General features: G+C 39.5%; 2 protein-coding genes across 3 annotated transcripts in view; one reads left to right on the plus strand and one right to left on the minus strand.

Moving 5' to 3' along the window:
* LOC107717892 (myelin basic protein-like) overlaps nt 1–8,604 on the plus strand; it is a 16,431-nt gene extending 7,827 nt beyond the window's left edge. Inside the window, exons 2-5 of one of the 2 annotated variants that reach the window (XM_016524797.1) lie at nt 7,066–7,167; nt 7,296–7,322; nt 7,732–7,806; nt 7,889–8,604. In XM_016524797.1, coding sequence (XP_016380283.1) covers nt 7,066–7,167; nt 7,296–7,322; nt 7,732–7,806; nt 7,889–7,924 — 240 coding nt within the window. In that variant the 3' untranslated portion in view covers nt 7,925–8,604. The remainder of the gene's footprint in view (nt 1–7,065; nt 7,168–7,295; nt 7,323–7,731; nt 7,807–7,888) is intronic. The other variant, XM_016524798.1, reaches the window with a different exon arrangement.
* Nucleotides 8,605–10,093: 1,489 nt separating this feature from the next.
* znf236 (zinc finger protein 236) overlaps nt 10,094–11,853 on the minus strand; it is a 63,752-nt gene continuing 61,992 nt past the window's right edge. The window contains exons 27-28 of the mRNA XM_016524802.1: nt 11,422–11,619; nt 10,094–10,824 (exon numbers count right to left, since the gene is read on the minus strand). Of these exons, the coding sequence (XP_016380288.1) occupies nt 10,658–10,824; nt 11,422–11,619 (365 nt within the window). The 3' untranslated portion in view covers nt 10,094–10,657. The remainder of the gene's footprint in view (nt 10,825–11,421; nt 11,620–11,853) is intronic.

Below are 11,853 nucleotides of genomic sequence, written 5' to 3' on the forward strand. Positions count from 1 at the left end.
AAAAGAACAGTATTTATTCAAAATAAATATTTAGTGTTAAATATAGCCTACACAACTATTCCAAAAAAAAAAAAAGGATTGGGGTCAGTAAATTTCTTTTTTCTTCTTCTTTTTTTAAAAATAAACTTTTAGAATACTTTTATTCAGCAAGGATGTGTTAAATGGATAAAAAGTGATATTGTTAGAAAAGATTTCTATTTTGAATAAATTCTGTTCTTTTTAACTTTTTATTTTGTTTATGGAACACAGGTTCCAAAAAAATATTAAAATTGAGCATCTCTGGAGAGACCTAAAAATGGCTGTCCACCAACGTTTACCATCCAACCTGGCAGAACTGGAGAGGATCTGCAAGGAGGAATGGCGGAGGATCCCCAAATCCAGGTGTGAATAACTTGTTGCATCTTTCCCAAAAAGACTCATGGTTGTATTAGATCAAAAGGGTGCTTCTATTAAATACTGAGCAAAGGGTCTGAATACTGTGACCATGTGATATTTCAGTTTTTCTTTTTAATAAATCTGCAAAAATGTCAACAATTCTGTGTTTTTCTGTCAATATGGGGTGCTGTGTGTACATTAATGAGGAAAAAAAATTAACTTAAATGATTTTAGCAAATGGCTGCAATATAACAAAGAGTGAAAAATTTAAGGGGGTCTGAATACTTTCCGTACCCACTGTATATAATAGGCCTGTGTGTGTATCCCTTATTCTGTCCCTTATTTTTCTATGAAAATCCACGATTGTCCCTTATTTTCCTTTTCTGAAGTTGGCAACCCTGCTTGTAGCTGTTATGTATCTTTGTAAGTCATTGTAAGCCCTCTTTTGAGGCACGCGCAAGCGCACGAACAAAGTCCCCCCCCACCGTTATAAAAAAAAAAAACAAGTGGGCTCCCCCAAAGTCCACGGTATAGTTCGAACACTGCATGCAGGTGTCAAAAATAGAAAGCTATGTAGCATTTTGTGTCCCAGAGTAACCAGGGTATTTTCTGCTTTTCTAAAAGCGATGTCTGTCAACTGATCTACTGTCAAAGAGTGAATATGCATGTTCATTCAGCTCTTCTGCTGTTTTTTATGCATTGGTCTGAACAGAAAAATTGCATGCAAAAGTGCCTAACACTTGTGTTGGTGTGAACAGGCCTTAAGATTCCCTATATAATATAGCACAAAATTACTTGGCGTGAACATATATTATAGCATTTCTCTGGAAGTATTAAACCAGACAAATGTCATTTTTGAAGAACTTGATTTACTTTAACAAACATCCTCACTATTATCCTCACTAGTTTGTCTGGCCAATAAAAGATGTGAAAGCTGGTTTATGTACCAAGTTAAACCTAGACCAGAAGGTAACTATATATATATATAAAAAAAAGTTAAATATATGTATGAAATATGCTTGTGACTGAATTATTGTAATTTTTGGAGAAATGTAAAAACAATTGGCTTTATACTTGGTTTTAATAAATAGTATGTTTTAAATGTTTACCACTAGGGGTGTACATCCAAGTTAATATTTGCATTTGCATTTGTATTAGGATACAACCGAATGTGGGTGGGACTTAAACCAGAAGTTTAACTAAAGTACATGAAAAGCCCATTTTAAATTATTTTTTCCCCTTCATAGCTTACATTTAGCAAATATGCCTGGTAGAATTCATAATTTTTTCATTCTTGTTTATAAAAGTTCTTTAGTACAGTATTTATCTGTATGGACTGTGAATAGCTCCTGCTTATCAGCAAATAGCTTCTATTAAAAATCGCACCTATTACAAACTACAAAACCAATATAACCCATTATAATCAGTGATACTGTCTACACCGAATGCGGTGTGGCTCAACAAATCACCGGCTATAAACACAGGCTCCCATTCTGTTTCTGTTGTATACCACACTGCTTAAACCCAAGCTTACAATCATCTGCCTCTATTTTTGAGTGCAACACTCACATCTCAAAATTCAATAAAAAAACAAAAGAAAAACCATGGATAGGACCAAGTCCCCACCACACTTTTTTCCCCCTTTTTTTTTTCTTCTCTCGATAGGATCACTCGCAGGGGCGATTCTAGGATTTTCATTTTAGGGGGGCTCAGCCCCCAATGAGGGTATAATATATATATATATAATAGGCCTATAACATTTGAGTACTGAATAAGCCAAATACAAGTCTTCATGATCTCTCTCTCTCTCACACATACACACACACGTTTACTGTACAAACACAAAAGTGTGACTGAGTAGTCAAAAACGGCCTAAGCCCATCATCACTCGGATATAATCACAACACGGAAGAAAAGATGTCACTACTTTAGTTTCATCACAACTCTAAACATTTAAGAGGATGGCAGTTCCTGCAGGTGAGGCTGTGCGCATGAGCGCTCGGACTGACCTGAGAAACCTTTTCCCTGCAAACATTTCAGCAGTTAATATGTGTGTCCTGTATTTCTGACCACTAAACCAGCAATTAACAATCATTCATGAATTAACAATCCTTTTGAGTCGGTTCTTTCTTTTCAGTGAATTGGCCAAACGGTTTCAAAGCCATCTAGACCAGTGTTTCCCAACCTTTTTTTAGCCGCGGCACCCTTTGGAAATTTTAACAAACTTGTGGCACCCTACAAAATTCATTTTGTCACAATATTTGAATTTCTAACTTCGATATGATAATTTGAAAAGTATAGATAGGTGGCAATCAGTAGGCTAATTTCTAATGAAGAGACCAATTTATATGACAGATTTTATAGGCTTTTATACATATGTAAACATTATTTAATTGCCATTATAACTAGCTATCTCACAAATTTTTGCTCACTCATTGTATTTTTGATTTTACAGTGGGGTAATTTTGTTGCAGTACTACAAGATAGCTTGATTTCAAACTTTGAATTGAATAAAAAATGACACGTAAGCAGTCAGTAATAAAATAAGGACAAATAAATTACTAATGATAGCACAAAAAAATGATAACGATACAAATTAAATAAATTGCTTTTTAGTTTTTCTAAATCTGTTTTTAAAAGATTTAGTTTTTTTTTTTTTTTTACCAATTATATCCAAATAATGTTTAATCCTAGAAAGCTATTATTTTCAGAACACGTGAGCATAACAGCGGTTAGCAGATCAATGAATGAGAGGGCAGCGTTACCAGAGTTGCCCATATACCACACCATGTTACAGCACAGTAGGGCTGTTGCAAACAGAAACAATGGACCTTTTTCACATGCTCAGGTTTCTCAGCAGCGGAAGCCGTCATAGTTGGGTTAACTTGAAGAGTGGTGAATGGGAGAGTACCACAAATATATTTTCTGCATTCCCATTTGCTCAAATAGCAATAGAAAAACTCCACGATAGTGTTTTCCTGACTTTCAATAAAAGGGAAAAAACTGAGAGAGACTGATAACGGCAGTCAGAAGAGAGAACAATGTCAAATTTACCGTCCCTCCCATAGACGCTGCATTAGAAACACCCGCGCATTAGCGAAAACTAGTTTTTTTGTAATTTGATGCAAAGGTAATATAATACAAAGAATGTACCCCAAGCACATCATTTCAACTCGCCAAAAGGGGAGGAATTGACCGCCAGTCGGCTCTGAGCACCATTTCGTCAGAATTTTTCTTCTTCAGCAACGAAGATCATCTCCTTGCTGACTCTGTAAGCAAGAAACCGAAGAAAAAGAAAGAAGCTCAGCCTGCTGTTCACTGCCGTGAGAAGGAGCCCCCGGAAGCGGAAGAAGCCAGAAGCCTTCCCCTGTGGCCATCCGGCGCAATTTAGAACAAATTTCTGAGCAAATTTCCAGCAGAGTTGTTTTCAATGTCGTGCCACAAGTGTGGCTCATGCAGGGAACATCTGCACAATGCAGATGGGCGTGGTGAGTGCGTCACCTGTCTGGGCAGCGCCCACGCAGAGGCTGCGCTCACCGGGACGGAATGCTCTCACTGCGAGAACATGAGTCTCGCCCTTCTCCACTTGCGGATTGCCTTCTTTAATGAAGGTGGTCCTCCCCGCTCTGCTCTCCCATTTCCCCTCTCCCCTAGGAGGAAGAAACAGCAGACCCCCAATGCCTCGATTCGTCAGTGTGCTTCACACTTGAGAATCAGTGGCCCTCGTTGGCTATGAGCAGCTTGATTTCCTTCGGCGGATCTGAGGAGGAGGCTGTCACTGATGACTCCATGTCATTGACAGCTTAGGGATGCCGAAGAGTGGGCGTGTTCCGGCGAAGAGCCTGAAACCCTGCCTTCGACGCGGCCCAGCATGGACAGCAAGCTGATCTGCGTTCTAACCAAGGCTGTGGAGGATCTCGGCCTGGCTTGGTCGGCTCCGGAAGAGCTCGCCCTCGGCCTCCGTTCAAGATGTTGACTTTGAAACAGATCTTTGCACAAAGATGCCCCGATAACTGATTTCTATAAGTGGATCTGAAAGACGCTTACTTTCACATCCAGATAACCCCCCATCACAGACCTTTCTTGAGATTCGCATTCGAGGGAGTGGCCTATCGGTATACAGTCCTGCCATTCAGACTGTCTCTGGCCTCACGCACTATTACAACGTGCATAGACGCAGCTCTTTCCCCTCCAAGACAGATGGGAATCAGCATTCTGAATTACCTTGACGATTGGATGGTCTTAGCCAGATCAGAATGGGAACTCATCGCTCACAGGTCACTGCTGCCCAGCCACCTGGAGAATCAATTTAGCCAAGAGCTCTTTGTCTCCCAGCCAGCGAGTTGTCTTTCTGGGGACAGTTATCGATTCTGCATGGATGCAGGCATGTATTATGCCAGAATGCTCCCTGACTGTTCAGCGGCTAGCGGCGTCTTTCAAACTGGGGACTTAGCCTCATGTCGCCGATTCCTCTGTGATTCCTCTGGGCCTGCTTCACATGAGGCCTCTTCAGTATTGTCTCAAAGCCCATGTCCCGTCCCACGCTTGGTGCCTGGGATGTTTTCAGCCCCTTGGAAAAAGCTCACCTGTTTCAATTAGGCATCCGGTTAGGACTGACCTACAGTAGGAAGGTTGTCACAGCAGTTGCCTCCAACTTGCGTTGGGGAGCTCTGTACAAGGGCAGACCTGTATCCTGCTTCTGGTCAAACCTGGAGCAATGCTTACACATCAACTGCCTCGAGATGATGGCTGTTTTTCTAGCCCTAAAAACCTTCCTACCAGCCTTAAAGTGGCACCATGTCCTGGTCCGTTCGGACAACATGACAGTGGTAGCCTTTATTAATCACCAAGGCAGTATCAGGTCATGCTCCCTTCACAGGTTGGCTCGACGCCTCCTATTATGGGCACAAGGCAAACTCCTCTCACTGAGAGCAGTTCATGTGCCGGGCAGACTGAACCAAGGGACAGACATGTTGTCCAGGGACAATGTGGCTTCAGGAGAATGGAGACTACATTCTCAAACAGTTCAAATGATCTGGTCTGTCTTCGGCAGGGCAGAGATGGACCTCTTGGAACTTTCACTGCCCAATTTATTTTTCAAAGCAGTGAGATGCCCTGGCCCACGACTGGCCCAGCGCTCCCCCCCCCCCCCCAGTTGCCATGCTTCCTCATCAGACGGGTCAGAGAAGTCAGATGCTCACTCCTCTTGGTGGCCCCACTCTGGAGGAATCAGATGTGTTTCCCTGAGTTGATTCAGCTGCTATCAGCAGCCCCTTGGCCGATACCACTGAGGAGGGACCTTCTCTCGCAAGCAAAGGGCATGTTTTGGCATCCCCGGCCAGAGCTAAGGAGCCTTCATGTTTGGCCCCTTGACAGGAGCCTTTGCAGTTCCCCATGAGTGTAACTAATACCATTTTAGAGGCTAGAACTCAGTCTACTAGACGTCTTTATGCCCTTAAATGGTTGGTCTTCTCTGACTGGTGTGCAGCATGGAACTAGGACCCGTCATCGTGCGACGTGTCATACGTGCTAACCATTCTACAAGAGCTGGCGGATAAGGGGTGCTCCCCTTTCTTGCTGAAAGTATGTGTGGCAGCCATCGTGGCGAATCATTCTCTTGTGGTTGGACAGTCAGTTGGCAGAAATGACCTAATCGTTAAGTTTCTGAGGGGAGCTCGGAGATTGAATCCGCCTGGCCATCATACTGTGCCGACTTTTTCATCAAGCAAATGGGTGACCTGCAAGCACTGTCAGTCAGTGCTTCCTGTCTTGAATTTGGGCCTAACGACTGTAGAGTCATCTTCAAACTGAGACATGGCTATGTGCCAAAAGGTGCTATAGGATGTGTTCCCCACAAGTGTCAGCGATGCAACAGGAGAGACCGTTCAAAGGGAAGGCCCCGGTTACTATCGTAACATCGGTTTCCTGAGATAAGGGAACGAGCTTTGCGTAGGCTGCCATGCTATAAGGCTGCATGCGAATCGATGACTGTCACTTCAGTCGAAAGATTCTCATGAAATGGCACTCAGAGCCAACTTATATAGTGGTCAGCTCCTACCCTTTTAATGGGTTGAAGCGCCATTGTTTCATGCAGTTACACGAACGTGAACAAATCATGCTTCAGTATCAGAGTAAACAGGAGTTTCCCACAAGTGTCCCTTATGTCAGGGAACTGAGGTTACGTTAGTAGCCGGAGGGTTACCACACCTTTAGACAATGTTCAGATGTTTTTTTTTCTTCTTGAAGACATTTGTCAGGTTTTTGTTCTTAAAACACTCTTATGTGTTGAACTAATTTCTTACGCATCTCATTCCAATCCTCTGTTGCTAATTTCAAAACGTCATTTTAGAGCTAGCAATGGAAGCTTGAACCATTGATATGCAGACTAATACTGTTATGAAATAAAGAGGGAGGGAGGTGAAGGATGTATTGAAATATGCAATCTTCCCTACTACATAAGTGAAAAACAGTATGTGAAATGTGAAAAGAGGTATGTCAAAAATGTACAGTATTCATAATACAGTAGGCCCACTTTTTCATCAGCCTTGGTTATGGAAGTATTTTCCCTATGCATTTTCCCCAATTTCCTATTTTCCTTCTGTCTTTAAAAGTTTAGATCAAACATTTTAGTCTGAAGGTACAGTTTTGATTAAATGTTTAATGATCAGAAATGTCGTCTCTTCAACACAGGGGTCTTTTCGTGGTGGTTTGTCTGCATCACCTCAAAGATCGAGCGCATCTCCTCGTCGCCGTCCAGATGAGAATGCTGTCATGCACTTTTTCAGAACCATTGTTCGTATCTCTCTTTCCTCCTTTTTCCCTCTCACACTACACCAAAAAATGAAAACACTGAAAGACAGAATCAATAATAGTTTTTAAAAAATTTATTTTCATTGGATTTTGCTTTTCCCCCCAATTAGGTTTCTCCCTCTACCCCCAAATCTAGGGTAAGTTTCAGTCTTCTGAGGTGGACAGCTATTCCCTTTCAAAAATTTGTTAACATTATGCTTTAGGTGATTTATATATTCGATTTGAATTCACAATTAGATTTTACTCAGTTATCATGGAAACAGCAAACTCCCACTACCTCAGTCCCATACATAGTATATATATTTTTATAGTATTTTATTAGTAATCAGTAGCTTTGTTACTTTGAATTTATTTTTCATTATCATCAATTTGCTTTTCATCAGGGGCTGTTTTTTTTATAACTCACTGTTCTGGCGAAAAACTGTTATTCAGCCTGTCTCAGACTTCTGAAACACTGACAAAATGATTTTCTCCAATTTTGGAGATATGAAAACACCTCTAAATGAAAAACCACAGTATGCACAACACTATCTGCTTTATTAACAGAGAGAGCAGAAATCACAGAGCTCCACCAAAGGCCAGAAGGGACGTGGAGATACCTTAACCCGGATCTTCAAATTGGTAACAGCATTTTTCATCAGTAATGAACATGTGACATCGTTATTAAAATGTAGTTTGTGTTTATTAATAGTCTCTTTTTCAGGGAGGAAGCCAGTCTGCTTCATCTACCAAGCGTTGAAACCTCATTACCCACTCAAAGATAAAGAGGACGAAAAGGATGGAAAACGAATGCAAAAAAGTTTTTTTTTTTTTTTTTTCTAATACAGTAACATTGACTTGAAAAGGCTTTTGCACTGATATGTTACAATGCAATCTGTCTTCTGAATTATTCCTGTTTAGTCTGGTCAAACATGTATTGACATAATTGTGTATGTTTGATCTTTGAAATGGTTTTGTCTCGTCTCTGTAGCGTCAATACTCACCTCTACACAGCTTAAGTGTAACCAGTACCTCTCTTAGCATGTTGTGTATTAGACCTCAAATGTGTTTTCTGCACCTTTTATATGTTGATGCAAAGTCTTCTCCGTACAGTGTGATGGGGTTTGCCAGGAGGTAGTCTGCATCCCATAATGCATAACTTGTGTTCTGAAATCCACAATGTATATTATACTTCCAAACACAAACTGTTCTTTAAATGTTTGTTTGGATCCAGAGATTTCTAATGAATTTGGTAACCATAGATTGAGTTAGTTTGAGTATGACTGATTCTGTGTCCTTTGGTCATCATAGTTTGAGCCTTCATTTTCTATTCATGCAAAAACAAATGGAAAAAGGGGTCTTATTTAAACTAAAGAATATTTGATGTCTTCTGTGTTTGTTACACCTAATTAATGGCGACAATTAAAAGTTTGAAACTTTTTTACTTTTGTGGTTCTTTTTATGCCTACACTCTAAAAAAATGCTGGGTTAAAAAGGGACAAACCCAGCTATTGGGTTGTTTTGACCCAGCGGTTGGGATGTTTTGAACCCAACCGCTAGGTCAAAACAACCCAATAGCTGGGTTTGTCCCTTTTTAACCCAGCGCTGGGTTATATTTAACCCAGCATTTTTTAGAATGTATTTAGCATTTTTGCTATTTAAAATCAGTTTAGCAAATGTTACAAAATGAGACGCAAGTAGGAATCCACTTACGGCATGTAGTGGACTTAATCGAGGAGGCTGGGTTTGTTGTTTTAGTTCAGTATAAATTAATTTTACGTTAGGATTTTACATAGTTGCCATGTTAGTCATACACTCTAAAAAATGCTGGGTTAAAAATGGACAAACCCAGCTATTGGGTTGTTTTGACCCAGCGGTTGAGATGTTTTGAACCCAACCGCTGGGTCAAAACAACCCAATACCTGGGTCTGTCCCGCTGGGTTTGTCCCTTTTTAACCCAGCGCTGGGTTATATTTAACCCAGCATTTTTTAGAATGTATTTAGCATTTTTGCTATTTAAAATCAGTTTAGCAAATGTTACAAAATGAGACGCAAGTAGGAATCCACTTACGGCATGTAGTGGACTTAATCGAGGAGGCTGGGTTTGTTGTTTTAGTTCAGTATAAATTAATTTTACGTTAGGATTTTACATAGTTGCCATGTTAGTCATACACTCTAAAAAATGCTGGGTTAAAAATGGACAAACCCAGCTATTGGGTTGTTTTGACCCAGCGGTTGAGATGTTTTGAACCCAACCGCTGGGTCAAAACAACCCAATAGCTGGGTCTGTCCCTTTTTAACCCAGCGCTGGGTTATATTTAACCCAGCATTTTTTAGAGTGTATGGTGCTTTGTACCTCACACTTGGGACTTGCTATTGGTAACAAGGTACCAATATAATTTAATAATTAAATAATTTAAAATGCTTATGCAACAATTCTATAGTAGTGAACATGTTTTGTTTATATTTATTTGGTTCTAAAGGATGTCTACAGTAGCCGCCTTCTTTTTGTACCATTACTCAATAACTGCTTGATAAACACTGCAGAAGTATTGATGCAGTGCTTGAAAAAATTGTCACCACTCACTGATCAACAGGACATTAAATTTTGAATCCATTTAGGTTCATGCAAGACTTAATTGTCATGCATATTCGCTCCACGCAGAGCTACTATAAGTGCACATATAAAATCAACAACAAATACCAAAATATGTATTCAGTGTGTGTATTCAGTGTTTCAGATTTCATTTAGTTTAATTATAAACGACTCCATGCTGTCCCACTTAATCCAAAAATAAACCCATATATAAAACCTATACATTCATATGAACAGATTAAAAGCCTAGAATAAAGCTGCAGAAAAACAAAAATAATAAGTGAATGAAAGTGAAAAAAGGATAAACATTGGAAAAAAAAAAACTACATTTATTCTTAAATATTTTTGCATATTACAAAAATGTTTGCCAAAATTGGATTGTTCCTATAAAACTGATTTATATGATATATCGAGGATTAAATCAAATAAACCGCTCTACAGCTCTAGTATATTAGATGTAATTATACAGTCTTTTGACATACTGACAATGTCAGACAGTGTTGTCTGTGCTAAATAGGTGTTTTAGTTTTACCACAGGTAAGGATACAACTGAAAACTACAGAATGTCCATTCCAATACACAATTACAATCTTTACTTTAGTAGTGACAAATATGGCTCCAAATTAAAAATAGCAATACAAAAAAAAAAGAAAGAAAAAAAAACCTTTAAAAAATGCAACTTTCAAACACAACAGCAAGTTCTGTCTTTGACTGGTTTTCTAATGTAACAAGAAGTATACAAAATCATGTACATTCACTTAAAGAAATGTGTGATTTGTGCAATGTAAGTCACACTTGCTGGCAAGAATAAAAAGATAGTAATTGGCATTGCTAATATCAAATTATGCAAATGTTACTGAAATCAAATCGAGCTGAATGTGTGCTGCTGTCAGGTGTTCATGGGAAGACTGTGGGGATGGGACACTGCCAGTCTTCTGAAGACTCCTGCACCACCTCCTCCAGATCCAGGTCTGACTGAGTCTCTTTGCCCTCCTGTGACGGTGCCTGCTGGGAATCTGACTCAGAATCGTGTTCCAACACCACTTCTACTTCCTGTGGTTTTGCTGTGAACAAATTAAGAAAAGGTTGACAGAACGAGTCAGTTTTTGCTGATATTATAAATGGTTAAAATGTTGGCAGTTAAAAATACAGACAAAACCAATTAGAAGAAAAAGAAATATTAGTGTACAGTGCTGTGAAAATGTCTTTTCGCTTAGCAGCATTCCTGGTCCTGCCACAGCATTTAAAAACGTCAATTTTCATGTTTTTAGCTATTCTGTGGTAGACTTATCTGTATGTATCAGATCATTTTCTCCCTGCATGATCCAACTGTGCAGGCCTAAGACATTGTTCCAGGGCTTGTATTAACAAAAAAAAAAAAAAAATCTAAAAGTAGGTCCTTACTCTAAAATTAGGAGTAAAATTCCTAGTTGCTCTTAAACTTCAGAGTAATCTATAGAGCATTTTAATGGTAAAAGTAGTTCCTAAACCCAAGACAGCTTAGAAGTCATCCAGTGGCAATCCACAAGGCAATGTATTAGAAAATAATAGTGACACTGACTTTTTAAAAAACTATTTGTTTCTCATGATCTTAAAAGCATTCTGATCAGTAAACATAAGCTGATGAGGAACTGACAGAACTGAAGATGCTCCACACATACCAATCAGTTTGTTGGAGGACGGCAGATAACCATGAGATCTCTTCATATGCAGCTTCATGTTGCTCTTTTGAGTGAAGCTAATAGTGCACACTTCACATCTGTAGGGCTTCTCGCCTGTGTGTTTGACCCTGTGCACCTGCAGAGCACTTTTCTGATTGAACGCTTTGTCACACAGCGGACACTTAAAGGGCCGTTCACCTGAAACCAAACAAACACACCAATGAATCGTTTGCTGAATTAATCTGCATTATATCATACACTGACATCTCAAGATGTGCAATTTAAAGGGGTCATATGATGCTATTTTAAAGATCATTATTTTGTGTATTTGGTGTAACAGAATATGTTGACATGCTTTAATGTTCAAAAAACACATTATTTTTCAAATACTGTACATTATTGTAGGTCCTCTATGCCCCGCCTCTCTCAAAC

Source organism: Sinocyclocheilus rhinocerous, unplaced genomic scaffold (assembly GCF_001515625.1).
Source record: "Sinocyclocheilus rhinocerous isolate Xijiao unplaced genomic scaffold, SAMN03320098_v1.1 scaffold1535, whole genome shotgun sequence".
Classification (NCBI taxonomy): domain Eukaryota; kingdom Metazoa; phylum Chordata; class Actinopteri; order Cypriniformes; family Cyprinidae; genus Sinocyclocheilus; species Sinocyclocheilus rhinocerous.